The sequence below is a fragment of the Tachyglossus aculeatus genome, chromosome 3 (genome assembly GCF_015852505.1).
Source record: "Tachyglossus aculeatus isolate mTacAcu1 chromosome 3, mTacAcu1.pri, whole genome shotgun sequence".
Classification (NCBI taxonomy): domain Eukaryota; kingdom Metazoa; phylum Chordata; class Mammalia; order Monotremata; family Tachyglossidae; genus Tachyglossus; species Tachyglossus aculeatus.
The window spans coordinates 16,102,624-16,114,917 of NC_052068.1; the positions used below are offsets into that span (position 1 = coordinate 16,102,624).

Consider the following 12,294-nt stretch of genomic DNA (forward strand, 5'->3'; position numbering starts at 1 on the left):
GCCTGGAATGCCCTCCCTCTGCTCATCCGCCAAGCTCGCTCTCTTCCTCCCTTCAAAGTCCTACTGAGAGCTCACCTCCTCCAGGAGGCCTTCCCAGATTGAGCCCCCTCCTTCCTGTCCCCCCTCCTCCCCCTCCCCATCCCCCATGCCTTACTTCCTTCCCCTCCCCACAGCACCTGAATATATGTATATATGTTTGTACGTATTTATTACTTTATCATCATCAATCGTATTTATTGAGCGCTTACTATGTGCAGAGCACTGTACTAAGCGCTTGGGAAGTACAAATTGGCAACATAGAGAGACAGTCCCTACCCAACAGTGGGCTCACAGTCTAAAAAAAGTGATCAAGTTGTCCCATGTGGGGCTCACAGTCTTAATCCCCATTTTACAGATGAGGTAACTGAGGCTCAGAGAAGTTAAGTGACTTGCCTAAGGTCACACAGCAGACATGTGGCAGAGTGGGATTTGAACCCATGACCTCTGACTCCCAAGCCCGTGCTCTTTCCACTGAGCAACGCTGCTTCTCATTCTTATTTATTTATTTTGTACATATTTATTCCATTTATTTTGTTTTGTTAATATGTTTTGTTTTGTTGTCTGTCTCCCCCTTCTAGACTGTGATCCCACTGTTGGGTAGGGACCGTCTCTATATGTTGCCAACTTGTACTTCCCAAGTGCTTAGTACAGTGCTCTCCACACAGTAAGCACTCAATAAATATGATTGAATGAATGAATGAATGAATGAATGAACAAACATCCTGATTTTTATTATTGTTAATTTTATGATCATAATAAAAACGATGGCATTTGTTAAGTGCTACTATATTCCAGGCACTGTATTATCATTATAATGTTGACAATACTGTATTGTCAATATAAATTAACATTGTTTACAGTGTCACAGAGTGTATCACTAGCACACTTTGCCTATGAAAATTCATAGCACACCTTTCCTGGCCCCTTGCTCAGACACTCAATAGTTAAAACCCCACTGGAGAAGTAGCGTGGTGGAGTGGATAGAGCAAGGGCCTGGGATTCTGAAGGTCATGGGTTCTAATCCCGGCTCCACCACCTGTCTACGGTGTGACTTTGAGCAAGTCACTTCACTTCCCTGTGTTTCAGTTACCTCATCCATAAAATGGGAATTGAAACTGTGACTCCCACATGGGACAGGGACTGTGTCCAACTTGATTTGCTTGTATCCACCCCACCGCTTAGTACAGTGTCTGGCACATAGTAAGCACTTAATATTCCTTCATTCATTCAATCGTATTTATTGAACGCTTACTGTGTGCAAAATAGTAAGCACTTGGGAGAGTATAACAGGCACATTCCTTCCCACAACAGGCTCACAGTCTAGACAATTCATTCATTTCATTCATTCATTCAATCATATTTATTGAGCGCTTACTGTGTGCAGAGCACTGTACTAAGCGCTTGGGAAGTACAAGTTGGCAACATATAGAGATGGTCCCTACCCAACAACAGGCTCACAGTCTAGAAGGGGAGACAGACAACAAAAGAAAACATATAGACAGGTGTCAAAGTCATCGGAACAAATAGAATTAGTTCTCACAGTGTGTAGAGCATTTGAAATAGCACGATACAACAAAGATGGTGGTCTTAGTGAGGATTAAGACTGCGAGCCCCATATGGGTCATGGACTGTGTCCAACCTGATTAGCTTTGATCTACAGTTATATCATCATTATTATAATGATGGCATTTATTAAGCGCTTTCTAAACGCTGAGGAGGTTACAAGGTGATCAGGTTGTCCCACGTGGGGCTCACAGTCTCAATCCCCATTTTACAGATGGGGGAACTGAGGCCCAGAGAAGTGAAGTGACTTGCCCAAAGTCACACAGCTTACAAGTGGCAGAGTTGGGATTTGAGCCCATGACCTCTGACTCCAAAGCCCGGGCTCTTTCCACTGAGCCACGCTGCTTCCATTATTATTATTGTTATTATTATTATTATTAAAAAGGAAAGGTACGTCCAACTGCCAGGAAGACAAGTACTTAAGTCAATTTTCCTATAGCGGTGATGGTTTTCACTGAAGCATCCGCAGTCGCTAATTCAATCCCATTATATGCCTAGTGACACGAATTGTGAGATGACTGGCAGGGGAAGCAGGCTCAGAACAGAATACCTTTGAGACTTCAATAGCAGCACAGACCACTGAGTCCTCACTGGGAGGCAGAGTGGGCTCGCAAATAAAGCACAGGCCTGGAAGCCAGAGGACTTGGGTTCTAATCCTGCTGTGGAACTTAAGGCAAATCACTTTACTTCTCTTTGCCTCAGTTTTCTCAACCGAAAAATGGGGAATCGATACCTGTTCTTCCTCCTGCTCCTTGTGGGACAGGGACTATATCTGGTCTGATTAACTTGTATCTACCCCAATGTTTAGAGCAGTCTTTAATACATAGTAAGCATATAATAATAATGATAATAACAATAATCATGATATTTATTAAGTGCTTACTATGTGTCAACCACTATTCTAAGCACTGGGGTAGTTACAAGTTAATCAGGTTGTCCCTCATGGGGCTCACAGTCTTAATCCCTATTTTACAGATGAGGTAACTGAGGCACAGAGAAGTTAAGTGGCTTTCCCAAGATCACACAGCAGACAAGTGGCAAAGCCAGGATTAGAACCCACATGCTCTTACTCCCAAGCCCAGGCTCTTGCCAATAAGCCATACTGCTTCTCTAATACCATAAAAAAGAGCCACCACTGAATTGGTACTCTGATGGTTAAGCAACATTCCTTAGACTGTGGGATCCCTGTGGGACAGGGATTGTGTTTGCTTTGATGATATCATATATTATCCATATACCAACACTGTGCTTTGCACATAGTAAATGCTTAGAAACTATAGTATTATTATTATTATCATGGGGTTGATCTGTCAAAGCTCTTTCGGTTCATCCTCTGTTCCCAGCATGGGCTGGTGGAAACCTGGATTCTAATCCCAGCTCTGCCACACACCTGTTGTGTGACCTTGGGCAACCCAACTTCTTTTTGTCTCAGTTTCCACATTTGCAAATTAGGGATTCAATATCTGTTCTTCCTACTTAGACTGTGAGTGCCATTTGGGACTTGATTATTTTGTATCTATCCCAGCAGTTAGCACAGTGCATGGTTTATGGCCAGTGCTTAACAAATACCCCAATTACTATTATTATTGTTATCATTGCTATAACTTATCTGTGTGAGATCCCCAAATTTCTCCAAGGATCCTCCTAAGAATGGCTGGGAGCCCTTGTCTTTGTTCTCCCATCTTGTCTCCTCCTCCCTTTAATGGAGTATAGGCTGCTCTAAAACATTCCCAGTGACCTTAAATTGATCAGAATCACTCCCTGATTCCAGGAATTTATGGTCCTTTCTCATTCCCTAATCATAAAAAATAAGACATGCTTTGCCTTTGATCTCCTCCTGAACTATTTCATCATTAATTACAGAGGCAGCGTATGCCAAAGAATATTGCACAGGTGAGGCCAGAAACTCTCATAATCCTCTGCCCAACAACTGACAAAGAGGAGAGCTGAACATAGAGAGCTGACAACCTCTTCCTCCATCTTTAAGACATCCCCTTTTGGAGTGTAGACTGCTTGTGGAAGGAGAATTTGTCATTTATTGGTTTAGAGTCCAGAACCGCTCAGTGTCAGTCAGTCAATTAAGGGTATTTACTGAGCACTTACTATGTGCAGGGCACTGTACTGAGTGCCCGGGAAGGTACAATACAACGGAATTAACAGACATGTTCCCTGCCCATAACAGCTTATGGTCTAGAAGGGGAGACAGGCATGAAAATGAATTGGAAAAAAAAAAGCTAACGTAATATACAAAGATATAAACTTAAACACTGTTGTACTGTACTCTCCCAAGCACTTAGTATAGTGCTCTGCGTGTAGCAAGTGTTCAGTAAATACCACTGATTGATGATTGTTCCCCAGGGCCACTTTCACAGAATCCCATTCTTCTTCCCTTCCAAAGTCTATATCTTCCGTCCTCTACTACTCACTCCAATTACGGGTCGCTGTCATGTACCAACCCCCCCAGGCCCACCTCCAACTAACTAAACAATTTTAACAACTCTTTCAAATTCTCTCTCTTTTTTCTATACTTATACTGATCCTCGGGGACCAAACAATACAGAGTATACTCTACAACATTCATACGGATGTTCCCAAAGACCTTCCCCCTTTCCGCTTTCTCTCACTCCTCAACTCCATCGATGTTTTGCTCTCCCCCACCTTACCTACTCACCAACTTGGACACGGTATCAAACTCATCACCAACTCAGAAATTCCACCCTCTGACCACAAGCTCCTCACATGCCTTCTCTCCCGCACGCCCTGTCCCGATCCCATTTTCCCACAGAAATCTCCTGACTCTCAATCTTTTCCAATTTTCCAAAGTCATCATGCACCATTTGGTATCTAAACATCAATCAATCAGTCAATCATATTTATTGAGCATTCAATATGTGCAGAATGCAGAAAATCAGTGTGGCTTAGTGGAAAGAGCACAGGCTTTGGGAGTCAGAGGTTGTGGGTTTTAATTCCAGCTCTGCCACTTATGTGCTGTGTGACTTTGGGCAAGTCACTTCACTTCTCTGGGCCTCAGTTACCTCATCTGTAAAAGGGGGATTAAGACTGTGAGCCCTACGCGGGACAACCTGATTCCCTTGTATCTACCCCAGTGTTTAGAACATTCATTCATTCATTCATTCAATCGTATTTATTGAGCGCTTACTGTGTGCAGAGCACTGTACTAAGCACTTGGGAAGTGCAAATTGGCAACATCTAGAGATGGTCCCTACCCAACAACAGGCTCACAGTCTAGAAGGGGGAGACAGACAACAAAACAAAACATGTAGACAGGTGTCAAAACCGTCAGAATAAGAAGCAGCATGGCTCAATGGAAAGAGCCCGGGCTTGGGAGTCAGAAGTCATGGGTTCAAATCCTGTCTCCTCCAATTGTCAGCTGTGTGACCTTGGGCAAGTCACTTCACTTCTCTGTGCCTCAGTTACCTCATCTGTAAAATGGGGATGAAGACTGTGAGCCACACGTGGGACAACCTGATCACCTTGTATCCTCCCCAGCACCTAATGTGCTTTGCACATAGTAAGCCCTTAACAAATGCCATCATTATCATTATTAATAAAATAGAGTAGTAAATATGTAAAAATAAAATAAATGGAGCAAGTGGCACATAGCGCTTAACTAATACCATAATCCTCATCATCAATACTGTACTAAGTGCTTGGAGGAGTAAAATGTAACAATAAAATAGAGTTGGGAGACACATTCCCTGCCCACAATGAGCTTACAGTCTAGAAGGGGAGATAGGCATTAATATAAATAAATGATGGATATGTACGCGAGTGCTGTGGAGTGGTGAATAAAGGGAGCAAATGAAAGCGATGCAGAAGGGAGTGGGAGAAGAAGAAATGAAGGCTTAATCAGGGAAGGCCTCTTGAAGGAGGGGAATGTAATGGTCTGCCGGATATGAAGGGGGAGGACATTCCAATCCAGAGGTAGGAAATGGCAGAGGTCATCAGTGAGGCAGATGATTAACACCCTCAACTCCTCCCTCTCCACCGAGCTCAACTTTCTCCTGTCCCTCCGCTGATCATGAACCATCAACCAGCAGCCCTGGATCACCACCAACACTACACTTCCTCTGATTTTTTGCTCAAGTTCGCTGTGGGCAGGGAACGTGTCTACTAACTCTGTTATGCTGTACAGTATGGTGCTCTGCACTCAGTAATAATAATAATAATAATGGCATTTATTAAGTGCTTACTATGTGCAAAGCACTGTTCTAAGCACTGGGGAGGTTACAAGGTAATCAGGTTGTCCCACAGGGGGCTTACAATCTTAATCCCCATTTTACAGATGAGGGAACTGAGGCCCAGAGAAGTTAAGTGCCTTGTCCAAAGTCACACAGCTGAAAATTGGCAGAGCTGGGATTTGAACCCGTTACCTCTGACTCCAAAGCCCGGGCTCTTTCCACTGAGCCACGCTGCTTCTCCTTAAGTAAGCACTTAATATATACCACTGATTGATTGATTAACCTGCAGAGTGCTTCTGGTGGCAATCCAGACACCAGGTCAACCTGTTATAATGCTGTCATCTGTTATAACTCTGCTTTCTCCCCATCCCAGCAAAAATATTTTTCCATCTTCATCCTCTGCCCACTGCCCAAACCAACTGCTTCAGACTTCCTCACATCCCTCGCTTCACCGCCATCTCCTAGCCTACTGCACATCTTACCCTTAATAACTCATTTGCCCGCCCTTCTAAATTGCTTATGCATTTGGATCCGTATCTTTCCACACTTTAAAATTCACCTCAATCCCATTCCCAGAGCACTTATGTATACAGTCATCTGAAATGTATTTCAATGTCTGTTTCCCTCTCTAGCCTGTAAGTTCCTTATGGCAGGAATCGTTTAGGCAGGAAACTAAGATTTTCTACTTTCCCAAGGACTTTAGTGCACGTGGCTCAGTGGAAAGAGCACGAGCTTTGGAGTCAGAGGTCAGGGGTTCAAATCCCGGATACGTCAACTGTCAGCTGTGTGACTTTGTGCAAGTCACTTAACTTCTCTGTGTCTCAGTGACCTCATTTGTAACATGGGGATTAAGACTGTGAGCCCCCCGTGGGGCAACCTGATCACCTTGTAACCTTTCCAGCACTTAGAACAGTGCTTTGCACATAGTAAGCACTTAATAAATGCCATTATTATTATTATTATTATTATTATTATTATTATTATTATTCTATACCCATAAGCACTCGATTGATGCCACTGATTGGGTGGAACGATTATCTGATTAAAGGAAACCTACAAGTTTGCAACTGAACATTCCTGCTGAATGACTCCTCACCCTTGTTCAGTTACATATTCTCTGTACCCTCTACTACCACCCATTCAGGTCAGGACCCAGAAAAAGGAAAAAAAAAAACATTATGAGAAGTACTTAATATTATGAAAAGCATATATTCCACACCAGGGCCCATTTCACCAGAGCCAGACAGCCTCAAAAGAGAATGTTACTCATCTAGTAAATGGAGGCTATTACCTTTTCTTGGGCAACAAATTCCTGCAAAATAGATTGTCTCTCCCTACACAGCTCCAAGAAGTCTTCTGAGTGAAGACTTTCATGCAAGGCAGGGAAGAAAGTCAGCTGGTTACAGTCCGCCTCCATCTCATCTTTTTCTTTCTCTGCTCCATTTAGCATCTGCTTATCTATAACCAAATAAGGAAAAACACAGTTGCAATGTTAGTTGGATGGCATCAAGAGCAATAGCAATTTAGACGTTCACTCAATATGTTCTACCTTGGGAAATGGAATCCTCTGTTGCCAAAAGTAGTTCAAAGTAGTCGAGAGAGGACTGACATCGAGTCAAGCGAAACCACATTGGCTGACTCCAGAGCCAATGTGCATTTTCATTTAATATTCAGACTGAACCCAATTGATTTCCATCATGCTTGGAATCAGAATATGGGAGGAACTTGTTTTATTTTCACTTGATTTTTTTTAGATGTTTTCAAATGCTGCCCGTACCTTCTCTTGTATCACTGCTGGCTGCAGTGAAACACCCTGAGAAGTGAGAGTAGTATTGGTATTTATTGAGCATTTACTGGGTTCCATCACTTTAATGGAGGAGGCAAAGGATTTTGATTTTGTCAAATGGTCTGTTTGTGCCTTTTTTAATGGTATTTGTTAAATGCTTACTATGTGTTACACACTGTCCCAAGCACTGAGGCAGGTACACTGTAATTAGGTCAGAGACAGTCCCTGTCCCACATGGGGCTCACAGTCTGAGCAGGAGTTAAGTGACTTGCCCAAGGTCACAAGCAATCAGTGAAACAGAAATAAAAGAGAGCTGTGGTTCTTATTTCTGAATTTGGAGCTGTGTAGTTACACAAGGACTTATTTTTGAGCTCTTGGTAACCGTCACCTCCTAGCTTTGGTGCAACTGAATAACTACCCTTATTGTGGATGCAGCTATGAGGTGAAGGAATTCACCAACATCAAACTTTGCATCCATCGAAGGTAGTCTTACACCAATTTGCACAGGGATAACAGCTCAATTCTTCCCTTCAGGTTCAGGAAGGTACAAATAGAATGCTCTCCTGTTCATGGAGAAAAGAAAATGTTTCTTCTGTCCCCTTCCAACTTAAAAGCAGAAATCACTTTACTGGGGTTTCTTGCAACACTCTGTCCTTGCCTGCTCAAAGAATGGGGCTGAGATATTTCATGATTTTTTTTTTACTTATTTTTATTTTTTATTATTATTTTTATTTTTTATTATTTTTACTTATTTTTATTTATTATTAGTTATTGATACTCTCCCATTTTTTATTATGAAGCAGCACAGCTATAAGAAACAGTGTGGCTTAGTGGATAGAGCTTGGGTCTGGAAGTTAGAAGGACATGGGTTCTAATTCCGGCTCTGCCACATGTCTGCTGTGTGACCCTGGGCAAGTCATTTAACTTCTCTGGCTCAGTTTCCTTATCTGAAAAATGGGGATTAAGAGTGTGAGCCATACGTGGGGCAGGCACTGGGTCCAATCTGATTAACTTTGTGTCTATTCTAATGCCTACAATGGTTCTTGGCACAAAGCAAGTGCTTAACAAGTACCATCATCATTATCATTATTATTATTATTATTATTATTCATTCAAATGTATTTATTGAGCGCTTACTATGTGCAGAGCACCTCAGTGGAAAGAACCCAGGCTTTGAAGTCAGAGGTCATGGGTTCAAATCCCTGCTTCACCAATTGTCAGCTGTGTGACTTTGGGCAAGTCACTTCACTTCTCTGTGCCTCAGTTACCTCATCTGTAAAATGGGGATTAAGACTGTGAGCCCCCCGTGGGACAGCCTGATCACCTTGTAACCTCCCCAGTGCTTAGAACAGTGCTTTCCACGTAGTAAGCACTTAACAAATGCCATCATTATTATTATTCCCCCTTCTAGACTGTAAGCCCACTGTTGGGTAGGAACCATCTCTATATGTTGCCAACTTGTACTTCCCAAGCGCTTAGTACCGTGCTCTGCACACAGTAAGCGCTCAATAAATACAATTGAATGAATGAATGAATACTAAGCACTTGCGGGGGTACAAATCGGCAACATATAGAGACGGTCCCTGCCTAACAGTGGGCTCACAGTCTAGAAGGGGGAGAAAGACAGCAAAACAAAACAAGTAGACAGGTGTCAATACCATCAGAATATATAGAATTATAGCTATATACACATCATTAATAGAGCAGAGTAATAAATATGTTATGTATAGTTTCTATTGATACTCTCCCGAGAGCTTAGTATAATGCTCTGCACATAGGAAGAACTTAGTAAATTCGATTGACTGACTGATTGTGTTAGAGCACCAAATTCATTTAATTGTATTTATTGAGCGCTTACTGTGTGTAGAGCACTGTACTGAGCACTTGGAAAGTACAAGTTGGCAACATATAGAGACGGTCCCTACCCCACAGTGGGCTCACAGTCTGTGATAAAACTCTTAGTGTTTTATCAAGTTCCAAGGCACTGACTTCATTATAGCTTCTCTAGGTAAGGGGTGGAAAGGAGCCATGAGGAAATGATACAGCAAAATCCAGCTACTACACAACCTCTAGGCAGATGATTTTCCTTTTCTGAGATAAAATGAAGCATTTTGTATTGGACCAAACTTGATTTAATGAGAACATAAATACCTTGATTTTCAGCAGTAGCTTGAGATGAATTTCTGGTTTGGTTGTCCTGAAATGAGATCAGATCATATTATGTTATATTGTACTCTCCCAAGCGCTTAGGGCAATGGTTTTCACACAGTGAGTGTTCAATGAATGTGATTAATAACAATAATAATGATAATAATGATCAAAGAGGATGAAATGCCTAGGTGCACGTGCATGCACGCATGCATGCACACACAGACTTGAAATTGTTTGGTGACACACTCAAGGCTCAACTGAATGAGGAGAGAAAGGTAGAACTACAGGACCGCATTAGAATAGAAATATTAATGCACTTGAGTCAAAGGGGAAAAACCCACAATCTTCCATTAAATAGAATTTACAGTAACTACTCATAATGATGCCAATGATCAGATTCGATAATACACTAGTGTTTAGACTGTCTTCTGAATTTCAAGTCCATTTGTGCCACTAGGGAGAAGAGACCAGTAGAGGCAATTGGGTGTTCGGAGAGATGGATTTAGAGGATGGATCCTGGGGCTTCATACCTAACACCCTAAAACTGCTGAATTCAAATGCTGCATTTAGTCCATTATGGACAAGTTAGCTAACTTTTCTCTGCCTCCATTACTCTAACTTGAAATTGAACAAGGTTTTAAAAGGAGCTAAATACAAGATGGCAAAATGATTCTTTCTCATTTCCTGGAATCGAGGTCTTGGCCCCGGAATTGATGTCTATGTGTTTCATGGGTGGGATGCCTCATTACAAAGTAGAAGCAGCGAGAAGCAGTGTGGCTTAGTGGAAAGAGCACAGGCCTGGGAGTCTAATCCCGGCTCTGCCACTTATCAGCTGTGTGACTTTGGGCAAGTCACTTCACTTCTCTGTGCCTCAGTTACCTCATCTGGAAAATGGGGATTAAGATTGTGAGCCCCATGTGGAACAACCCGATTACCTTGCATCTACCCCAGTTCTTAGAACAGTGCTTGGCACTTAGTAAGCGCTTAACAAATACCAACATTATTATTATTACTACTATAATTATTATTATCATCGCTAATATTATTAGAAGGCCGAGCAAATGAGAAGGGCATTATACTGTGTTGAAATGAAACAAGTCCTTCCTACCTTGCAACCTTAACAAATGTCTACAAGATGCTGTGAATTCATGACAATTCAGTAGGGCTTTGTGGGGGTTTAAGTAATTTGTGGTACAAATGCAAGTTTTCAGAGTCCCAGCTGCTTGATCTCAGACCTTGTTAATTTATGTATTTTTTTCTATTACGGTATGTGTTAAGTGCTTACTAGGTGTCATGCACTCTTCTAAGTGCTGGGGTAGATACAAGGTAAACAGGTTGGACACAGTCCCTGTCTGATATGGGGATCACAATCTAAGTAGGAGGGAAATAAGGTACTGAATCCCCATTCTGGAACTGAAGAAACTGAGGCACAGAGCAGTGACTTGTCCAAGGCCACACAACAGTCAAGCAGTGGAGCTGGAATTAGAACCCAAGTCCTCTGAATCCTAGGCCCATGCTTTATCCACTTGGGATACTCTGCTTCCCAAGCCCTCTCAGTTTAAGTCCTGAACTGAGACACTCATTTCCGCAGGAACATGTAACACATGTTTTCAATACTAGTTTTGGCTAATACACTGTAAGGAAATTAGGGAATATTCCCCCGACAATTTGTCTCCCGCTATAGTTTACAATTTATCTTGGGTCTTGCAATCCTTAAGGGCACATATCCTATCTACCAACTCTATTGTATTATACTCTGCCAAACACTTAATACAGTGCTCTGCACACAATAAATGCTCGATAAACACCATTAAAAAAAAAGAAAGAAATGGATGTAGACTCAGGGTGCCATATTATTAAAACAAACTGCCCTTGTATGCCCATGGGTACAGTTCTGGAAAGGTGAGTACTGCATAGTGTGTTTTCCTTAATATGAGGGTTTAACATGAGATTAGAAGGATTCATTCAATTCATTCAATCATATTGATTGAATGCTAACTGTGTGCAGAGCACTGTACTAAGTGCTTGGGAAGTACAAGTTGGCAACATATAGAGATGGTCCCTACCCAACAGTGGGCTCACAGTCTAGAAGGGGGAGACAGAGAACAAAACATATTAACAAAATAAAATAAATAGAATAAATATGTACAAATAAAATAAATAAATAGCGTAATAAATACGCACAAACATATATACATATATACAGGTGCTGTGGGGAGGGGAAGGAGGGAAGGAGGGGGAGAGGAAGGAGAGTGCTCAGTCTGGGAAGGCCTCCTGGAGGAGGTGAGCTCTCAGTATTCATTCAATCATATTTATTGAGCACCTACTGTGTGCAGAGCACTGTACTAAACACTTGGGAAGTATAAGGCGGCAACAAATAGAGACGGTCCCTACCCAACAATGGGCTCACAGTAGGGCTTTGAAGGGAGGAAGGATGAGGTGTACATCTGGGGTAGTAGCTTTGCAAGCTATGTCCTTCTTCTAGAATGTATGTGCTTTCAGAAATGCCTTTCGGGAGGTTCTCAAGGACCCATTTATCTATCCGTCTCCCTG

General features: G+C 42.1%; 1 protein-coding gene across 1 annotated transcript in view; it reads right to left on the reverse strand.

Moving 5' to 3' along the window:
* The window catches only part of WDFY4 (WDFY family member 4), a 442,717-nt gene that overhangs the window by 213,920 nt on the left and 216,503 nt on the right, over positions 1–12,294 (reverse strand). Inside the window, exons 41-42 of the mRNA XM_038744298.1 lie at positions 9,742–9,787; positions 7,096–7,262 (exon numbers count right to left, since the gene is read on the reverse strand). Coding sequence (XP_038600226.1) covers positions 7,096–7,262; positions 9,742–9,787 — 213 coding nt within the window. The remainder of the gene's footprint in view (positions 1–7,095; positions 7,263–9,741; positions 9,788–12,294) is intronic.